This window comes from Pseudochaenichthys georgianus, chromosome 1, assembly GCF_902827115.2.
Source record: "Pseudochaenichthys georgianus chromosome 1, fPseGeo1.2, whole genome shotgun sequence".
NCBI lineage: Eukaryota > Metazoa > Chordata > Actinopteri > Perciformes > Channichthyidae > Pseudochaenichthys > Pseudochaenichthys georgianus.
In genome coordinates this window covers 20605731-20628440 of record NC_047503.1, presented here as the reverse complement: position 1 = coordinate 20628440, position 22710 = coordinate 20605731, and the positions used below count along the sequence as shown (strand labels likewise).

At 40.5% G+C, this 22710-nt stretch overlaps 1 protein-coding gene across 1 annotated transcript; it reads left to right on the top strand.

The window, feature by feature from the left end:
- The first annotated feature begins 291 nt into the window (after positions 1 to 291).
- On the top strand, positions 292 to 22376 carry spink4 (serine peptidase inhibitor, Kazal type 4). The gene is made up of 4 exons (XM_034094415.2): positions 292 to 363; positions 877 to 908; positions 4057 to 4169; positions 22192 to 22376. Exons 1-4 carry the CDS (start codon positions 312 to 314, stop codon positions 22235 to 22237), a joined length of 243 nt encoding a protein of 80 aa, XP_033950306.1. The 5' UTR covers positions 292 to 311; the 3' UTR covers positions 22238 to 22376.
- The last annotated feature ends 334 nt before the right edge of the window (positions 22377 to 22710 follow it).

Below are 22710 nucleotides of genomic sequence, written 5' to 3'. Positions count from 1 at the left end.
TGTGTGTGTGTGTGTGTGTGTGTGTGTGTGTGTGTGTGTGTGTGTGTGTGTGTGTGTGTGTGTCACTGTATGTTTCTAGAGTGGGCATGTGTGTGTGTGTGTGTGTGTGTGTGTGTGTGTGTGTGTGTGTGTGTGTGTGTGTGTGTGTGTGTGTGTGCGTGTGTGTGTGTGTGTGTGTGTGTGTGTGTGTGTGTGTGTGTGTGTGTGTGTGTATTTGCACCTGCTGTGTTCCCACACACAATTATGTTGCCAGTAAAACAGCGACAGGTTCAGAAGTTTCTGTCACTCTTAGTTATACATCGACCAGCATCATGATTGGAAGACTTGTTTTTCTGGGACTCCTGCTCATCTGCGTGGCTGCAGGTAACAGAGAGAAACACTTTATTTGAGGTATTATTTGCATTTGAAGGATGTTCTAGATGAATCTTTATGTCCTCACAGAGGGATTTTGGTTTGGATGGCAAAGAATGAAAAATAAAAGGATTAAAAGCTTTAAATTAAAGTAGCTTTTTTTACATTGAACAGCTACAAAAACGACATATTGTTGTCAAAGAGAAAACAGATATTTAAGTAAAAATGAGAGAAATATAAAATAAAAAATACTTTGCAGACTGTTTATAGCCACTTTACAGTATAGTAAAATAGTTACCTAAGAATATACTCTACTCTATACTGTAATATCATTAACATTAGCTATGTTACAATTCTTCACAGAATACTACGCTTTCTTCATTCCAACATAAATTCATGTCATTTCTAGTCTATTGGTGTCATTCTACATGCTATTGATCTTTTTGATGCTTTGTGAGTTGTTTATGAACTTGCTTTTGCACAGGTATTTATCACAAATGCAGTCAATTATTTCCTTCTTTACAGATGCTCAGGAGGACTATGGACTCCTGAGAAAGGTAGGTGTGTGTGTGTGTGTGTGTGTGTGTGTGTGTGTGTGTGTGTGTGTGTGTGTGTGTGTGTGTGTGTGTGTGTGTGTGTGTGTGTGTGTGTGTGTGTGTGTGTGTGTGTGTGTGTGTGTGTGTGTGTGTGTGTGTGTGTGTGTGTGTGTGTGTGTGTGTGTGTGTGTGTGTGTGTGTGTGTGTGTGTGTGTGTGTGTGTGTGTGGTGTGTGTGTGTGTGTGTGTGTGTGTGTGTGTGTGTGCAAATGAAAACATGCAAACATGCGCAAGATAAAAAAGTAATGGCCTTAGTTTTTCATATGTTTTGTATTGGATTATAAATAAAAATATGTATCAGATAAAATAATATTAATGGAGTTAAAAATGTGCATATGTTCACTCTTTATTTATTCGATGTTCAAGAAACATTATCATATATGAACAGACATAAACAAGACAAATAAAAGAAGAATGCAGTGAAACAATTATTTATTAGATTGTAAAAGGAATATAAACAAAGCATCACTTTACCATTAAACACTATACAATACATAATAAGAATACATTAATAAAACATAACATCTAAATAAATATAGATACATTAAGTGACAAAACATGTTTTAACACGTGAAGGTCAAGTTTTCTCTGCAGTAACTCACCCCAGGCATAGGCGGCGCGTGAGGCTCAGGTTTGGGAAGGCTAAATAACTTTGTTTTACCTGACGCTGCCCGCGTCCGGCGTCTTTAGAAAAGAGATCAACTCAGTGAAAGCAAAGTACCGCCTGCTGACCAATCAGAGCTCAGTGTGCGGAGTTTACATCTATCAAGTCATATTACAGGATAAAAGAAATACAGTTTAAACTGCCGTATGCAGAGAAGATGCCGACGTGTCGCACTTATCATTCATATCACATCATAATGTATCATATATCTCCTTATCTGAGTCAGCTGAGCCGTATCTGGCCGTGCACTTACATTGTCACACATACTGTATGCAGACGTATTATTTTAAGCAACACATTAAGTTGACGAAACACTCAACTCAAATGTCATTAAAGTCAGATCCACTCGTGTCTTAGACGGGGCAGTGATATCATAAAACTGTTGTACGCTTTCAAACACACATTTTTTAACCAGTTGTTCTATTATATTCTCCTTGCAGGTGCAACTATGTGGCTTGTATCCTGGATTATATGTTTAAGTCATGGATGTTTAAAATTCATATTTGTCTAATATTAGTTTACTTTTCATTAATGAAGTATGACGCTGCGCTGTCAGTAGGCTACACTTGTACCTGTTTGTGATTGGTCAAATGTAGCTAACCCCGCCCCTTTCACGTGAACGCGCTCTCAGCTGGAGAGAGAAACCCTGGCCCTTTCTCATTTCTCTAACTCCCCTCCTCGACTCCTATCCTCGAGACTTAGTCCCGCCCACAGGAGATCCCCCCCCCCCCTCTCTGGTCGCTGCAATGAGGAAAAGAAATTACGGGACAAAAGTTGTATTTACAAGTATTACAAGTAAGCAGAGGACACCAAACCAACTGAGACCTGTCTGTCCGCTGCATCTACGCACACACTGTACCACACACACCTACACCTAATCAGGCTACAGCTGTTGTGTATTTTATTATGTGAAGCACTGAATGGTTTTAGAAAAATATCGACTCTTTGTTTGTAGATATCTACTAAACTAAAGCAAATAAAGAGAGTAGGCCTGTTATACTGAGTGATATATATTATACACACTGCTCTGCTTTCTGCACGGACCTCACAGCTGTTCTCTCTGTAAACATCGCGATGAAAGCAGTTTCTGAAATAATATCCAGGGGATGCATGCAGAGCTGTCATTGGCTGAGATAAGTCCGGCGGTGCGTCACGACTCTTTGAAACATCTCTGTTCCCGGAAATGCATCCGCGAAGGAGCCGTGGAGGACCATGGAGGACCCATCAGTGTATCCTCGGTTATAGCTCCTCCAGAGAGGCTCCTCGATGCTCGATGCTCGGTCCTCGACGTGCATTTAGAGAAATGAGATGTCCTTCAACATGGCGCGCTAAAATTCATTTCCGGGTCACTACCGGAGGACAGAGGAGTCGAGGAGTCTTGATTTACCGAGTTGATAACCAGCGTCGTAGGACCGCTTAGCGAGATCTCGTTTGTTAGGGTTAGTTAAAGGTCACATGTCATGGCCATTTCCACTGATCATAATTCCATTGTTGGGGTCTACTAGAAGAGATTTATACTGTGCAATTTTCCAAACTCACATTGGTTTTGCATACAGCATCTCTGTAAAGTATGTGTATTCACTCTCCCCATTAAACGGCTCGTTGCAGCTCTTGCACCCCCCCTCCCTGTGAGCCCAGTGTGCTCCGATTGGTCGGGACCAGTCGGGACGTTGTGAATCGCGCTAAGCTCCGTGGAGGTGTGATTTCCTTGTTTAGCGATACACAGCGAAACACAGCGAAACTCACCCTGAGCACACACAAAGTCACAGCCAAAGTAAAAACAATAAGTGTGGCTTGATATTGAGTAAGAAAAAGGTTGATAAACGCAGTGAGAATGGGTCTGCAGAGAGAATTTCGCCGCGATCCCAACTGTCTGTTATCAGCCTGCAGCCAGGGAGGAGAGATCAGCAGAGCTGCATGCACTGAATGTGTGAGGAAGTCCGTGGATTGGTCAATTTTGACCAATCAGCGGGGGCTTAACGTAACGGCTCCGCGGACGTAACGTAACGGCTCCACGGATTGGTCCATTTCGTTCCGGGGACGACATGACATCATGATGTACCCGGAAGAATCAAATGGACAGTGACGTATCTCCAACGAGGCGTTTGGGGAGGTATTTTTTGTTTTAGAGTTTTACTCCCTACATGGTGTACTTTGAGGGTTTTGACACCGTTTGCATGCATAAAAACCTTCATAACACACAAGGGGACGGGCAATAACCAGAAAAGCATGACATGTCACCTTTAAGATAACTCAAACATACCCAGGGTCTGTTGAAATGGATTCGTAGTACAGGACACAGGTAATGTCAAAGACACAAACATTATACATCATATTTTTATTTTACCAGGATGCAGTGACACAAATATTTGGGAAGGCTTAGCCTTCCCTAGCCTACAGTACCCGCCGCCCCTGACCCCAGGTCCTGTGTTTTTCTTCCCGCCAGCCCTCCTGTCCTGACACGGAGGAGATCATGGCGTGCCCCCTGAACCTCGCTCCTGTGTGCGGCAGCGACGGGAACACTTATGCCAACGAGTGTACCCTGTGTGTCCAGAGGCAGTGAGTACACACACACACACACACACACACACACACACACACACACACACACACACACACACACACACACACACACACACACACACACACACACATGTTCTCACTCCCATCCCGTCATATATTGACGGACGGTCAGGGCCCCTCCCTGTCGCTATATTACGTACAGGGTACCCCTTGCCTGTCAGGCTTCTACGGGCAGGGCGTCCCATAGACCTTCATTGCGGACAGCGGACCCCTTGACCGTCAGGCTTCTATGGGCACTGGGCAGGGCGTCCCATAGACCTTCATAATGCCTATTTTAAGGTTCATTTGGCCATTAAAATGCGTTTTGATGTCATTTTATGCGAGTAATGAGTTTTTATTTCTGATTATTTGTGCAGTACATGTACATGATGTTTAGTTTGCTAATTATGACGAAGATTACTTCATGAATGTGTACACATTCATGGTTGCTAAGGTGGTTGCTATGGACGCTGCAACAGCTCCCAGACCACGTGATCAACAACAATGGCCAGCCTTCGTGTTATTCTCGGGGGGAAATGCCTATTTTAAGGTTCATTTGGCCATTAAAATGCGTTTTGATGTCATTGTATGCGAGTAATGAGTTTTTATTTCTGATTATTTGTGCAGTACATGTACATGGTGTTTAGTTTGCTAGTTATGACGAAGATTAATTCATGAATGCTAAAGTTTTTTTGGTGGAAATGTGTTTTTTCACAGCAAAGTCACCCTCTGTACTTGGACTTATTGGGAGAATCTAAAGGCAAGAAGATCCCAAATATTAATTTAGGTCTTTATTGTAGACCTTTAGTGTTGCCGTCTGTGAGGAAAATACATGGGGCTCAGAGCCTCGTATTTTTAAAATCTTTTTTTCCTTCTAATTTGTTATTCTTTTCAAAATAACACACTGTTATTTACTCACCAATAACACACAATTATCCTTGCTTTTATTTATTGGTTTAATTCCATAATCTCGGTCTTTTTTGGTGTTCGCCAGGAACTGAATTTCAAAATAAAAATAACCGGAAACAGACGTAGGCCTATAAGGGACAGTTCGAGCATCATTGCGATTGTCAACATTTTTGAGTTTAGGATGGCCGAAGACACTACACTACCCATAAACCCCAGCTATCGTTTAGGACTACAGTCCCCGTGATTACTCTTCACGGTCTGGGATTGGATGTTGGAGTGGCAGTGCGCCAAGGTTACAGCGTCAAACAGCTGTTTGAAATGGAACGAAACCACGCCAGACTATCCAAAACTGGAATCGAACGCCCCCCCAGAACTACACACTACACACTATTGTGTTTCGCAAAATGTTCTATGGGACGTCTCTACTGAACGTTTTCGTTTTTCCCACAATTAGAAGTATAATAATATAATATATAGCATTAATATATACCCACATGACAGCTCATTGATACTTTGTAATTCTACTCCACTACAATTCAGAGGTTAACCTGGTATTTTTACTCCACTACACTTATTTGAGTTACTTTGCAGATTCTGATTAATGATGTGAAAGATAAACAACCCTTAAATCAGACTTTAGTTACACCTGAGTAAAATTCAGGGCAGGTGATTGTCAAGTGCCAACAATCAGGAGAGATATTTGATAGTTGGTGCTTGAGAAGAAAACATGTATCTGCAATTGACATTAATGGAAACGAGTAATAAAGTGTATTAATTACTCGTTATTCTCTACTAATAGTTAATTAAAGACTATATATTATGGCTATTTTGCACATCTCTTTCAAGATTTCAAGATTTTAAAGGTGTATTGACATATCATTTACACAACTACGGTGTAGTTATGCAATGAATGAAAAACTTGGGTCACAGGTTCCTCAACAGTGCATGACAAGACATCTATCAATATGTGTGTACCTCCACCATTAAACTGTCATATTCTGCACATTTCTTATTCTATCTACATACATAAGAGTATAATCCATATGTATAATATCAGTTAAAATAAGTGCTTCAACATAGTTAACATTGCAGGAAAGCAATATATTAGACGTTAAGTACTTTGTCAGGCTTAATATTTATCTGTAGATAGATACCCCCAAAGTGTTTTTCTTATTTAAAAGAAGACCTTAATCTGTTATTTAATGTTTAAATAAAGGTTAATTCGTTTTTCTGTTTTGCACCTTGTTATGGAAATCTGGCTCCCAAACACCGGCTGGAGAGTACAAGTCAAATGATCAAAACAAATAAATGGTGAATCAAGCAAAGCTGTCTTTTGGTTATTTATTTGAAACTTCAAATACACGATATAATAATAATTTGTCACAGGTCGGACAGAGTATGAAAAGTCTGCCCGAGAGTGCGCAGAACAATGGAAAAGCAATGGTTATATAGAACCCCAGTGGGAACGTGAGAAATCTGGATTCACACAGTCACATATTGTTATTAGACACCTGGCCTTCAAAGGGAGATAGCATAACGGTTCTCAGAGCAGGGAAGTTCGTGTGTGTCTGTGTCTGTGTGAGTCTCTTAGTAGCCAAAGCATCTCTTTGGCCTTGAAGGAGAGGAAGAAGAGATAAATAATAATAGTAAGAATATATCAGGAAATAAGAAGCATTTGGTTTAAGCATATGAAAGATATAATAAGGATAATAATAAGGATGATAATAATAAAAATGTCCACTACAACCTCCTCCTATTAATATCTTTGTACATCCTGCACTAAACTGTTTTATTGAAGAGATCACTTATAGTATCTTCTTGATTTTTTATATTCTATATTTCTATCACAGACCTTCTACTTTCCCCCTATGAAAGTATATGTACTCTTAATATTTTTTTAATCAAATATAACACATAAAAACAATAATTAAATAACGTGCTTTAACCACTAGGCACACAAGGTACACACAGACACTTGTATGTACAACATCTGAAGATGTGTAGTTTTATTCATGCTTTCACATAATTTTACAGCATATTTCTATACTATTTCAGACTCAGTATTTACATTCAAAATTCAATCCAATTCAAATCAGTAATATCTTTAAAAACTACAAGTCCTTTTATATCAGCTGTGCACCGTTATGGTGCCAATATAACCTATCTATGAATTATATCAAATGTAAAAGTCAGCCGAATTAGTGTTGATACTGCAAGGAGACGTATTGTGTGAAGAGAAATTGAGAAGTTTTTTAATTGTTGATATATTTATGATCCACGTCAAGTATTCAGTTTCGGCGGCATTTCTTCAGTTTTTCCAAAGGTCTTCTCATCAGGGCGCTATAAATAAAGAACTACGGCAGATCTGTAATATTTAATGCAGCCGAAACGTGTATTACAATGCCGTTATGTGATGACTTTCAAAGAGAAAAGCAAGAGCACTCGGAATTAAGTATTATTTTATTCTTTTCAAATGTTTACCGGATTTCATATAATATAAACACCAAATCCCAGCATGAATTGCGGCTAAAACATCCAATCAGCGTAGCTGAGAATCTTGGGTAATCGCTCGAAATGCCTACGTCTGTTTCCGGTTATTTTTATTTTGAAATTCAGTTCCTGACGAACGCCAAAAAGACCGAGATTATGGAATTAAACCGATAAATAAAAGCAAGGATAATTGTGTGTTATTGGTGAGTAAATAACAGTGTGTTATTTTGAAAAGAATAACAAATTAGAAGGAAAAAAAGATTTTAAAAATACGAGGCTCTGAGCCCCATGTATTTTCCTCACAGACGGCAACACTAAAGGTCTAAAATAAAGACCTAAATGAATATTTGGGATGTTCTTGCCTTTAGATTCTCCCAATAAGTCCAAGTACAGAGGGTGACTCTGCTGTGAAAAAACACATTTCCACCTAAAAAACGTTAGCATTCATGAAGTAATCTTCGTCATAACTAGCAAACTAAACATCATGTACATGTACTGCACAAATAATCAGAAATAAAAACTCATTACTCGCATACAATGACATCAAAACGCATTTTAATGGCCAAATGAACCTTAAAATAGGCATTTCCCCCGAGAATAACACGAAGGCTGGCCATTGTTGTTGATCACGTGGTCTGGGAGCTGTTGCAGCGTCCATAGCAACCACCTTAGCAACCATGAATGTGTACACATTCATGAAGTAATCTTCGTCATAACTAGCAAACTAAACATCATGTACATGTACTGCACAAATAATCAGAAATAAAAACTCATTACTCGCATAAAATGACATCAAAACGCATTTTAATGGCCAAATGAACCTTAAAATAGGCATTTTCCACCGAGAATAACACGAAGCTCGGCCATCGTTGTTGATCACGTGGTCTATGAAGGTCTATGGGACGCCCTGCCCATAGAAGCCTGACGGTCAAGGGGTCCGCTGTCCGCAATGAAGGTATATGGGACGCCCTGCCCGTAGAAGCCTGACGGGCAAGGGGTCCCTCCCCGTACGTAATATAGCGACGGGGAGGGGCCCTGACAGTCCGTCAATATGTGACGGGATGGGAGTGAGAACGTGTTGCTTGCGCGCGCGTACACACACACACACACGGCCCGTCTACACTACAGCGTCGACAGCGTCGAAAGCTCCAATCTCATAGATATATATAAACACTAGATGACTCACCCGCGCTGCTGGCCAATGGAGACCGACGTTGCCACTTGGCCGCCATCTTGCTACAGGGAGTTCTCTCATTCATAACATTATGGTTTACTATTTAAATAACCATAGCTTGCTCAATTTTCAACCAATTTTCAAACGGTTTGGTTTTTTATAAACATCAAAGATGTAGTTATGATACTGCATACTTATAATCATGGACTTTCATATGAAAATAACATTAATCAGATAAAGCAATAGCTATACACACACACACAAGGTATTTATATTAAATATTTGCCGGTGTATATATTTCCATTTATTTTATTATATTGTTAATATTTAAAATAAATTATAAAATTAAAATACATTTATATTCTATATATAAAAATCGGTCTCATGTTACCACTCTGTAAGCCAAGAGTTGTTAATTTAGCAATGCCTTAGCTTTAAGAACAGGGACACAACTAATGACAATAGCATATGTTGGTATATTATTTAGATATTCACACCTTTATCAGAAGAACCAAACCAACATAAAATGTGCTCACAGACAGGCCAGTTCTGTCTAATTTATCACAATTATTTTTGACATGAGATCTTCATATCATCCTAGTTTTGTATTTAGTTTCTAGATTTGTAAACAAATCCAGAACCTTTGAAATATGTTATTGAAAAAAGACCAAGAATAATATAAACTGTACCATGTGTCCTTTTGTGTCCTTCTGTAGTCCATTTGTGGTTTGTCTTGTCTCACCCCGGCTGATATATCACAAAATCCACTGTTTAAATTGTTCCCTATATTGCCCCTATGCAATATAGGGAACAATTTAAACATAAACTATGTGTCCTTGGGTGTTATGAAAGGCGCCCCCCCCAAAATAAATGTATTATTATTATTATTAAGAAGAACAACTTGGTGTGGTGTGGAGGGGATGTAGGAAGCAGGAGCAGGTGGGGAGAGATGGGACTTCAAGGTTATTTGTTTTAAATGTGTCTTGGAGATAAGGACCAGCTGCACACAATAAAATACAGTATAACACAAAACCAATAAGACACACGGTGACACATGGCACACCAACAATCAATCATCGTCCAGCCTCAGCTTTGGTATTCTTTCACAACCATGTTATGGGTTTATTAGACTGAGCAAACATAAACATATGTGGGGAACATAGTGCTGCGTCTCATGGAACATGAAGATTTAATAAATACATAGTAGGTGGCGATATATGCTCCTAGTGGTAGCGATTCGCCATTAATATATAAATATCAAAATATACGAATATATAAATAATAGTAATATGGAAATTAATATCCTTCTTCTAATATCCCTTCTTGTGCACAGTGTTGATCCTCCAGTTCAGCCCATTGTCTAAGTGCATTCCCAGGTATTTGTAGTCCTCCACAACAGCCACATCCTCTCCCAGAATGCACAGGGGTAGAGGAGACGTCCTCACCCTCCTGAAATCAATGACCATCTCTCTGGTCTTGGCCACATTCAGAATACTCACAACATTAGGCTGAGGTTCATCGTCCGCTCTTCTTGAAGTGGTTGTGCTTCTTGTTGCTTCCGGCTAAAATAAACATTAAAGACATGTTGAGTGTTTAAAATGTGCTGTAATACACAACACATTATTTATTCCTAAACTTGCAGAAAGAAAAACTAAAGTGTGACATTTAATCACATATTTATATATCAATCTTATACACCTTGAATTGTTGTTGGCCAATGATACACATACCCTTTGAAGATGAGCTGGGAAGTTGAATAATGTTGGCACAACACCATCTTTAAGCCGGACAGTCTGCCCTGTCCGGTCAAATTTCTCACTCCTGAAGTGCTCACTGCAGAGCAGTGTCCTGTCACAGGAAACAAAACCGTCCCTTCTTAGGGCGAGTTCCCACTGCCTCCTCCTCTCTTTGGTTTTGGGAAACCTTAAAAACATGAGAAAGGTAGCCAGATATATAAATTATTGTCAACATGTTCCTCCCTTCTTTCATTTAACATTAAGGGTATGACAAAAATACACACCGAAATTATCATATTTGTTGTATGTATGCATGTATGTATAGCCTACTTTAAGAATAAGACAACCACACTAAGAGTAATAAAAAAGGTGTCCAATAGAAACATTAAATAATTGTGTAAAGAAATGGTAACAACATATTCTAAAGAGGCTGGGTCAACAACAATCTTGCAATAATATTATCTCACATAGCCCCACTGATCCTGTGTAGCAGGACTTGTAATGTACATACATCCACTAAGTAATTAACGATTATCCTAATTTTAGTCATAATATTGTCATATCTTACACGTGAAAGGTGATCCCACGGGTTCTTGTTTCCAGACTGCGGTGATTAGAGCATCCGTAGGCTGCACAAAAGTCCGGCATAGTCAGGTACTTGTGTAAACACAAAGCCAGCAAATTCCTGTATCATAATGCAAGATGTTTTTAACAAGCCAAACCACTTGGAAGAAATCATGTGTAACTTAAGTTGTGTTAAAAGAAAGAGCAGTTCTGCCTCTCCCACTGGTGTAAAGTTGCTGGGTCAACTTTGTAATACTAGGTCTCACTGACAGCCTCTTGTTATTAGCCAGCTAATAAATACAACCACATACACAAAGAAAAGCTGCAATTTCAACATGTCCAAGCATCCTGTATCATAGCCATGCTAATCATGTTTATAATAAACCAAACCGTTTGTAAATCAGTCAAGATTTCAGTGAGTTAAGAGTATTTTTGTGCAGATCACTCACCTTACAACAGCTACCATAACGCGAATCAGAGTAACTGTTAACTGTAGCAAGATGGCGGCCAGTCAGCTACGCTGGAAAATCTCCCATGAGCCATCTAGTGTTTATATATATATCTATGTATATAAAAAAATCTCCCATGAGCCATCTAGTGTTTATATATATCTATGTATATAAACACTAGATGGCTCATGGGAGATTTTCCAGCGTAGCTGACTGGCCGCCATTTTGCTACAGTCAACAGTTACTCTGATTCGCGTTATGGTAGCTGTTGTAAGGTGAGTGATCTGCACAAAAATACTCTTAACTCGCTGAAATCTTGACTGATTTACAAACGGTTTGGTTTATTATAAACATTATTAGCATGGCTATGATACAGGATGCTTGGACATGTTGAAATTGCAGCTTTTCTTTGTGTATGTGGTTGTATTTATTAGCTGGCTAATAACAAGAGGCTGTGAGTGAGACCTAGTATTACAAAGTTCACCCAGCAACTTTACACCAGTGGGAGAGGCAGAACTGCTCTTTCTTTTCAACATAACTTAAGTTACACATGATTTCTTCCAAGCGGTTTGGCTTGTTAAAAACATCTTGCATTATGATACAGGAATTTGCTGGCTTTGTGTTTACAGAAGTACCTGACTATGCCGGACTTTTGTGCAGCCTACGGATGCTCCAATCGCCGCTGTCTGCAAACAAGAACCCGTGGGATCACCACATATGTTTATGTTTGCTCAGTCTAATAAACCCATAACATGGTTGTGAAAGAATACCAAAGCTGAGGCTGGATGATGATTGATTGTTAGTGTGCCATGTGTCACTGTGTGTCTTATTGGTTTTGTGGTATACTGTATTTTATTGTGTGCAGCTGGTCCTTATCTCCAAGACACATTTAAAACAAATAACCTTGAACCTTGAAGCCCCATCTCTCCCCACCTGCTCCTGCTTCCTACATCCCCTCCACACCACACCAAGTTGTTCTTCTTAATAATAATAATACATTTATGTTGGGGGGCCGCCTTTCATAACACCCAAGGACACCTTACAGGGGCATAGGGGCAATATAGGGAACAATTTAAACAGTGGATTTTGTGATATATCAGCCGGGGTGAGTCAAGACAAACCACAAATGGACTACAGAAGGACATATGGTACAGTTTATATTATTCTTGGTCTTTTTTCAATAACATATTTCAAAGGTTCTGGATTTGTTTACAAATCTAGAAACTAAATACAAAACTAGGATGATATGAAGATCTCATGTCAAAAATAATTGTGATAAATTAGACAGAACTGGCCTGTCTGTGAGCACATTTTATGTTGGTTTGGTTCTTCTGATAAAGGTGTGAATATCTAAATAATATACCAACATATGCTATTGTCATTAGTTGTGTCCCTGTTCTTCAAGCTAAGGCATTGCTCAATTAACAACTCTTGGCTTACAGAGTGGTAACATGAGACCGATGTGTATATATAAAATATAAATGTATTTTAATTTTATAATTTATTTATAATTTATTTTAAATATTGACAATATAATAAAATAAATGGAAATATATACACCGGCAAATATTTAATATAAATACCTTGTGTGTGTATAGCTATTGCTTTATCTGATTAATGTTATTTTCATATGAAAGTCCATGATTATAAGTATGCAGTATCATAACTACATCGTTGATGTTTATAAAAAACCAAACCGTTTGAAAATTGGTTGAAAATTGAGCAAGCTATGGTTATTTAAATAGTAAACCATAATGTTATGAATGAGAGCACTGCCTGTAGCAAGATGGCGGCCAAGTGGCAACGTCGGTCTCCATTGGCCAGCAGCGCGTGTGAGCCATCTAGTGTTTATATATATATATCTATGTTTATATATATCTATGTCCAATCTGCCCATTCACTTTCAATGGGGTGACGTCACGTAGCCGCGCTTTTTCGCCGAACTGAATTGTGGGTAGCAGAGCGGTCCGTCTCACGGCCCGTCTACACTACAGCGTCGACAGCGTCGAAAGCTCCAAGCTGCTCCAAGCTGCCCATTCACTTTCAATGGGGTGACGTCACGTAGCCGCGCTTTTTCGCCGAACTGAATTGTGGGTAGCAGAGCGAGGCGTCTCAGGCGTCCCAGGCCATAGACATATAAAGAGTAGACGCCGCATCGACCGCTCCTGCCTATTGGCGCTGACGAGCCGTGGGGCCGCCATCTTGGACCGGTCACCCGCTCCACTCAGTGTAATCTGTCTGGCAGGCGCAATGAAGTGTCAGCGCATTTTATCAATCATAACTCGCTGAATACAAAACTGATTTTCACGGGGGGGGGGGGTTTCTGCAAACGTCATATATGTAGGCATGATACCGGACACATGATTCGGCGCATTTTAATATTCATAGTAGGCTTAACAGCAATAGAATATTCTGGTATTTGATAGCCTATGTTATGTATGATAGGTATTTTGCAAAAGACACACGATATATAATATATACACACACACACATAAAAAAACACTAATGGTCTATATATGATAGAGAAGCAGATTGTGTAGGCCTATACTCAGCTATTTTAATAAGTTGAAAAATGAAGAAACAATAATACATTATACATAGACAGAAGTTATATATATCAGTAAAAATGAATATCTATGTCATAAAAAATGAAAATGTACTTCTACATCTATATAAAAAATGTAAATGTTCAAGTTAAACACAAGAACATGACACCACCCCGCCCAAACCATATTTACACAAAGTTGCTCATGACACCCGAATGCCCCGTGCATGCGGCTCCTCCAAAGCATGACTGAGAACCTCTTTCTCATATCTTTGTCTTTGGGAAACCTTCAAAATAAAAACGGGAGATTTGAGAGTCAACACAAAAACATTTTAAGAAGGAGGTCAAGCTTATTTTCTTCCATCTTCTTCCTAGATAGATTAGATTTTAGATTTAGATTAGGACCCTTTGTGTTTCAGGTGACAAAGACTTCGTCAGGTAATATGCGATGGGAGCCTTCCAATGTCCTTGTAGGCCAACCACCATGAACACAAGAGCCTCAGTAGCAACATCGGTTTCATTGTTTCCATCACCCATGTCGACAAAACCAGACATTGACTGGTTATGTGGATTATATTGCACATGTTTTCTGATGGCCATGTCATCCAACATGAGTGAAACACATCCATATTTAGCCTGGTCTTCCTGGCATCTTCTCTCCAGCATATCCAGCATCATCTTGTTCAGGCCAGGCTTGCCATCCACCGAACACAGCCACCTGTAAAAAAAAATTGAGAAGTAGCTATTTAACGTACTTGCAACCGTAATTTCCAAAAATGAAATTGAACAACATTAAGACTACCTTTTTTTTTTAGTCTCTCTGAGGTATTTGTATGCCTTTGGACCATGTAGATGGAGTGTGAGGGCACATTCTCTGTGGTCCTTGGAGTACTCATGGCCCTGCTTTGCCTTCAAGTCTATTTGAAGATCTGAAATTGTATGAGAAAAAATTAACAAGTCCCCTTCATATAATAACAAAGGAGTTTAATAAAGAGTGTAAGAGTAAGATGTACATGAATTTCAAAGTGCTACTTTCATCTTACCTGAGTAGAAATCAAGCCTCTTTGAGTTCTTCATTAATGAGGTTCTTTTCCCTCAAATCCCCCAAAAGACTCCTCACTGTGGTCTTTGCCCTCTTTTCTCTAGCCATGGCATTCTTCCTCTCTCGCTCGAGACTCTCCACTCTTGCTAAAGCTTCATTGAGTCTGGCCTTAAGAGCAGTAGGAGAAGCAGGCGAGACATAGCTATGATCCTAGAAAGAGGGATGAACATGGTTTGAGTGATGTTTCACTTCACACACATCACTTTGACACAACTAGAGTATGGCCCACATTCTTTCTTATAGTCATCACCTGTCAAAGCCACTGCCAGCATCATGCGTGTGTGTGTGTGTGTGTGTGTGTGTGTGTGTGTGTGTGTGTGTGTGTGTGTGTGTGTGTGTGTGTGTGTGTGTGTGTGTGTGTGTGTGTGTGTGTGTGTGTGTGTGTGTGTGTGTGTGTGTGTGTGTGTGTGTGTGTGTGTGTGTGTGTGTGTGTGTGTGTGTGTGTGTGTGTGCCAGGAATGCATGTTCAACATGTCTTCAATTGTGTGTGTATGGGTTTATTTGTGAGTGTGTTTAATATGAGTGGCAGCAAACAAGAGAGATTTTACTTTGTCTAGGACCATTATGATATGATGTTGAAAATAGAAATACTCACATCATTAAGCTGAGGTTGTGAGTGTGAAGCTTCTGGGTCGTCCTGAGGGGCCACAGACAGGCTCTCTTCAGCTTTTCTGGAAGTAGACGTAGTCCTGCCCTTTTCCGGCTAAAATGAAAAAGCAGAATAACACACACACACACACACACACACACACACACACACACACACACACACACACACACACACACACACACACACACACACACACACACACACACACACACACACACACACACACACACACACACACACACACACACACACACACACACACACACACACACACACACACACACACACACACACACACACACACACACACACACACACACCCAGCCCTGTTATTGATAATAGAATATTTACATTTATGAATGCTAATAACCGTATGATGATACACCTACTCTTTGGAGGTGAACCGGGAAGCTGAAGATGGAGGGAATAACACCATCTCTGAGTCGGACAATCTGTCCTGTCAAACTCGTTCTGCTTAAAATACTCACTGCAAATCACGGATGACTCGCTTGCAGTGAACCCTTCCCTCCTCAAAGCAACTTCCCACTTCTTTCTCATATCTTTGTCTTTGGGAAACCTTCAAAATAAAAACGGGAGATTTGAGAGTCAACACAAAAACATTTTAAGAAGGAGGTCAAGCTTATTTTCTTCCTTCTTCTTCCTAGATAGATTAGATTAGATTTTACTTTATTCATCCCACAACGGGGAAATTCACTTGTTACAGCAGCGATTTATAAAGTCTCAGTTGGCCATGAACATAATGTTTGCTGGCTACGATTTCGCTGGCGGACATCAATACAGTACAATAATATTCTATTTACAAAATACAACCAATTATAATGTTGAATCTTACTTGTGAAAAGTAATCCCCCGACCCCTGTTCGCAATCGTCCGCCGATTTACACAGCAATATGCTGCACAGTGCTCTGGCATCTTGAAACCTCTGCTGTCTCTGGGTAGAATGTCTGTACAATATGGGTAGGATGACCGGTCCAAGATGGCGGCCGTATTTCTTGCGCCCCAGCAGCCAATGCGGCGTCTACTCTTTATATGTCTATGTCCCAGGCGACCAGAAGTTGAACATTGTTCAACTTCTGGTCGCCTGGACGCCGGAGTAGCCAGCGCCAGCCAATCAAATCCCGTTTCCCAAAATCTGACAGCTGAAGCGCTAGCCCAGGGGTGGCCAACCTGCGGCTCTTGAGCCGCATGCGGCTCGAGAGCCAGTTTCATGCGGCTCTTCAATTCATATCGAATTTTATATATGAGTGTGGGGGAGAGACACGGACTCCTGGCAGTTAAACCTGATATTTAGTAGGTCTGTTAAGTATTGAATGCTGATAATTCTGACGTAATTTTGCCGGTCAAAGTTGTTTGGGCTCGGATAAAATCGCTCCGTTACTTTCGTCCCGGCTCTCCCTACGTATGTGTGGTGTCAGGTGTCAGTATGAGAGGATGACAGCGCCGTCTGATTTTGCTCAGGAGCCCGACGCGAAGCGGAGGGGTCTAGATCTGCATGAAGGGTGTTATTTTCCCATTATCCCGCTTATTTCATGGCCACATTCTCAACAAAGTAACGATATGACTCCCAATATTAATTGAAATGCTTTTATAGATTTAGAAAATGTTTTTATTGATTAAAAAAAATAGTACGCTATTATTTATTTAAAATGACATGCATCCGCTAAGAGAAATAGTCCGTTGTTACTGTTTGAACGTAGCAACGGCAGGAACTGCTTGACAGTCTGGATTAACAACGTGTCACGTGTTCTGAATTGACCAATCAGAATCGAGTATTAAACACTATCTGACCATGAATTGAGTTTGATCCTAAAATGGCAGGGAAGAAATGCACAGCTAAGCGAAAATATAAAGACGAACATAGGACGTTTTTAGTAGAGTGGGAGAGTTCATATTTTTTTATCGAACGCAATTGCAAGCCATTTTGCCTTATATGCCAGACAGCATTAACCCATTTCAAGGCTTCAAATCTTCAGCGCCATTTCACCTCACTCCATGCTAACATCGACCATGACTTCCCAAAAGGTACGGAACTTCGCAAGCAGAAGATAAACACCTTGAAAAGTCAGGCAGAAAAGCAGACACAGTTTTTCAAAAAAATAACGAAGCACTCGGAGACCGTAACGCTTGCATCTTATCAAGTTGCTTGGAACATAGCACGAGCTAAAAAGCCGTACAATGAAGGGGAGTTTGTTCAAAAATGCCTCAGTGACATGGTTGAAATCTTGTCTCCAGAAAACACAAAACTGAAACAAGCGGTATCAGACGTCCAACTGTCCCGCCACACTGTTGAACGCAGAATATCGGACATTAACACCGCCATTGAAGCGCAGTTACACTCTGATCTTCAAACATGTGAGTTTTTCAGTGTGGCATTGGATGAGTCTTGTGACATACAAGACAAGCCTCAGTTGGCAATATTTGCACGATCAGTCTCAAAGGATTGTGTTATAAAAGAAGAACTCCTTGATATTGTGCCATTAAAAGACAGAACCCGTGGCATCGATGTAAAAGAAACAATGATAAATGTGTTTGTGAAAGCAAATGTGCCCAAGCAGAAACTAACTGCAATAGCCACGGATGGGGCGCCATCAATGGTCGGATCTGTGAACGGGCTTGTGGGGCTGTGCAAAGCTGACAACACATTTCCTGAATTTTGGAATTTCCACTGCATCATTCACCGGGAGCAACTTGTGTCCAAATCACTGAATTTAGACAACGTCATGAAGCCTGTGATGGAAATCGTAAACTACATCCGCACGCATGCTCTTAACCACAGGCAATTTAAGAATCTCATCGCTGAACTCGACCAAGGGCTTCCAGGAGACCTGCCGCTGCACTGCACTGTGAGGTGGCTTTCTAAAGGCAAAGTGCTGTCTCGCTTCTTTGAGCTGTTGGATGCTGTGAAACTGTTCATGGAACAGAAGGACAAGGATTATCCGGAGCTCTCAGACCCCAAGTGGATTATGGATCTGGCCTTTTTGGTCGACATGCTGTGTCATCTGGACAGACTGAACCTGGATCTGCAGGGAAAGTTAAAAATGCTGCCTGACCTAGTGCAAAGTGTATTTGCATTTGTTAACAAACTGAAACTGTTTAAGACACATCTTCAAAAGGGAGAATTAGCGCATTTTCCCTCTCTGCTAAAAGCAAGCGTACAAGCCACCGGTGCCACCCGGAAAAAGCAAACAGCCCGTTATGCAACATTGGTTGAAACCCTGCAGGAAAACTTTGCGACCCGGTTCCATGATCTACATGTGAAAAGGCCACAGATTACGTTCCTCGTCGATCCTTTTAATGCTGAGACGGACTGTTTGAAAGCCCCGCTAGTCAACGACGAGGCGGTGGCCGAGTTGGAGATGATCGAACTTTCAGAGGATGACCGACTGAAACCTGTTCTGAGGGAAGGGACCCTTGAGTTCTGGAAAACTGTGCCGATCGAAAAATACCCAAATGTCAAACGGGCTGCGCTCAAGCTACTTTCAATGTTTGGGTCAACATACGTCTGTGAGTCTGTGTTTTCTACCCTGAAACACGTGAAATCCAAGCATCGATCTGTTCTGACTGACACACATGTGAGAGAATTGCTTCGAGTGGCCACAACGGAATACAAGCCAGATTTGAGGAGGATTGTTCAAAGCAAGGAATGTCAGAAGTCTCACTAATTTAAAGTAAGATAAAAAACCTTTTCAATTTTGTTTACTGAGAGTTTGTGTGTGAGTGCACACAATGTTCATTGTTATGTTATGTTAACTGGCCTCTGCATACTGGTAGGAGAGGTTTAATTCAATTTCTGTCAATATTATGGTGTGTGCCATTTACAATAAATCTGTCTGAGCAGAGCTATATGTGTCTGTGTGTGTGTGTGTGTGTGTGTGTGTGTGTGTGTGTGTGTGTGTGTGTGTGTGTGTGTGTGTGTGTGTGTGTGTGTGTGTGTGTGTGAAGTTTTATATTTTCATTTTATCTATGAGAGAGAGAAGGGAGGAAGAAAGTGAAGGAGCACAGAGAAAGGCTGAGAACAAAAGAGAGAATGAGGGAGGGGGGGTGCACGTGCATCTGTGACTGTGTGTTTGATGTGGCTCTTTGCAGTAACATAGTCAAAATGTTGGCTCTTAACCTCTGACTGGTTGGCCACCCCTGCGCTAGCCAATCAAACCGCGTCTAAGCTGGGAGAGATATCCCGCCGTTCATTTCTATATTTCAAAAAAAGTCGGAGGAGAAACTAACTATCGCCGTAGCGAATCACCCGGTTTTGTATGACCAGACCCTCTTCACCTACCGGGATACAAACCGGAGGAACCAGGCATGGAGGGAGGTGGCAGAGACAGTGGGGGAAACTGGTAGGTTTTCGCCTGTTTGGGGAGTTTATATATATATTGCTCCCATACAATCCCCGTGGTTTTTTGCTTTGTATGTCGGGGGCGGGAGATTCATGTGATTGGTTGTTGGCCGTGTTGCTTGAATAAAATCCCCAAGCTCCAGACACGCCCAGCTCCAAGCTATTTTTGAAGCTGTGGTGTGGATGCTCCGACACACACACACACACACACACACACACACACACACACACACACACACACACACACACACACACACACACACACACACACACACACACACACACACACACACACACACACACACACACACACACACACACACACACACACACACACACACACACACACACACACACACACACACACACACACACACACACACACACACACACACACACACACACACACACACACACACACACACACACACACACACACACACACTCCACTCTCAGGGCCTTCACACTCAGTGGTTCTCAAACTTTTTCTGTCAACACAAATAATCACGTAATGGGCCAAGTTAACATTTAATAAAATCCATCAATATGAACGTGAGCATTCCTTTCAAAAAAATAAAAAATCACTTCGCTAGAACAGTGATAATAAAACAATGCTCCATAATTCTGTGTTGTAACAAAAAAAATACATAATACAATTGTGCAATCCCTTTGCTAGAACAATAAGTTATAATATTTTTGCAATCTGTGCAAAAAATGAAAAGAAAGAAAATGCTGATATTTGGCAAAAAAGTGTGTCTTAGTGGCTGCAATGAGCCTGTTTTGTACTGCACATTTCTTCAAAACGGGGTTGCAGGCTCAGTGGCGGTGCCAGAGATTTTCTTTTGGGGGTGCTGTGGGGTAGCTTGACGTTTCATAGATGGTGCTCAAACATTTAGGGTTTCCCATTAATGTACCGGGCGCTACAGTGGCATTTTCTACTGCAACACTCCCCACACAAATACACAGCTCGAGGCATATAGGTGTAAGCAGGGGTAAAATACTATTTGTATAGGTGGTGTGTGGACCTAGCCTCCTCTAGGGGGGTCCGTGGGCATGCTCCCCCGGGATGATTTTTTTTTTTTTTTTAATATTGAAGTTAAAAGCATCAATCTGGTGCACTTTGAGAGCAACATGAGAGATCTATGGATACATCTCTCAACACCCATTTGAAACAGAACTGGAAACAGATTTACTTTTTCTTTATGGATATTTTACAAATCACCCTTTTAAAATGTATTCTTTTTTTACTGTCATATAGTATTTCATACCTGTTTTTCATTTATTCTCTTATTTTTTTATAATCCTCCACTTTGTTGTTGAAAAAGCGCTCTACACACACACACACACACACACACACACACGAAACATAGAGACCCAGACGTAACTGTACTGTATCATATTATTTTCGAATCAATAATTTTTCAAATTATGATTTAATTTTTTTATTATATTTTTTAATAACCATTTTTCCTCCTGGTCTCTCGCGCCCTGTCATGCCTCTGCGCCCCCCCCACTTTGAGAAACACTGCACTAACTCCACATCATCCAACATGACTGTGGAGGTGATGGAGACGCCCTCTGCTGGTGGAGAAATGTTAAGACTGCAGTCACAGTACTGACTCCTGATTGGATGACGGCAGGTCCGGTTAAAATGACTGAGAAGCTTTACAGTTCATTCTATTATTCACCTTTTTAGTCCTAAAAGGGAATAAGCCTAAGGTACATTTTTGATACTATTTTTTCCTGAACGCCAAAAGTCAAAAGATTATTCGTGCATTACATATTTTATTCTGGAGTCAAAAAGATCCTGGCAAAACAATTGAGCAGATTCTTTGAACAGTTGCACATTTTTTTTTTTTGATCATGGTCTTTTTATTGGTTTTAAGGACACAACAGATACAATGATCAGTACAATATAGTATTACATTCCAAATAACACAACACCCCATCCCCCGCCCGCTCCAACAGAGTCCCACCCCTATTTTGGTTTACTCCAACCAACATTGATAGGAAATGTACCTAAATCCCATCAGACAAAAGTTGAGTGATTCACAGTCATGTCTTGTTATGATCCTCTCTGCAGAACAACCAAGATGAACATTTTGATTGCTAAAGAGGAGGGCTGCTGAACTAAGCAGGGGATGATGTCATCGCTCAGGGAACCAATCAGGATCTGATTATGGACCATCCTGTGGATCTGGGAAACAACATTTCCTCAATGTTTCTGTCATTGCAATGACCAATAAATGTATTGCAGCATTAAACTAATTTCTGTTCATTTATTATGAATACATTATACCACAAATAATTATTGATTATGTTTATAGAAGGACAAACACAGATGCTAAAAACTAAAATCAAGAAGAGGAAGCTATACATTTGTTATTTTGTGTGTGTTTTGTGATGGAAGTGAAGTAAAGGAGAGAAAGAATGGATTTATATCATCTGACCAAATTCCTTTGTAAAGTGAAAGCGGGAGGTGAATGATCGGTTGCTTATCTCTGTGAGAGCCACATGTTTACACTCCTTATACTGAGTAACACATAGGTCAATACTGGCCGTGTGTGTGTGCGTGCGCGCGCGTGCGTGCATGTAAGCATGA

Excerpts from the sequence above, each read along its gene's own strand:
- spink4 (XM_034094415.2), top strand. The coding sequence starts at position 312 with ATGATTGGAAGACTTGTTTTTCTGGGACTCCTGCTCATCTGCGTGGCT. Across the intron at positions 364-876 it reads GCTCATCTGCGTGGCTGCAG|ATGCTCAGGAGGACTATGGA; the intron begins GTAACAGAGAGA and ends CCTTCTTTACAG. Across the intron at positions 909-4,056 it reads ACTATGGACTCCTGAGAAAG|CCCTCCTGTCCTGACACGGA; the intron begins GTAGGTGTGTGT and ends TCTTCCCGCCAG.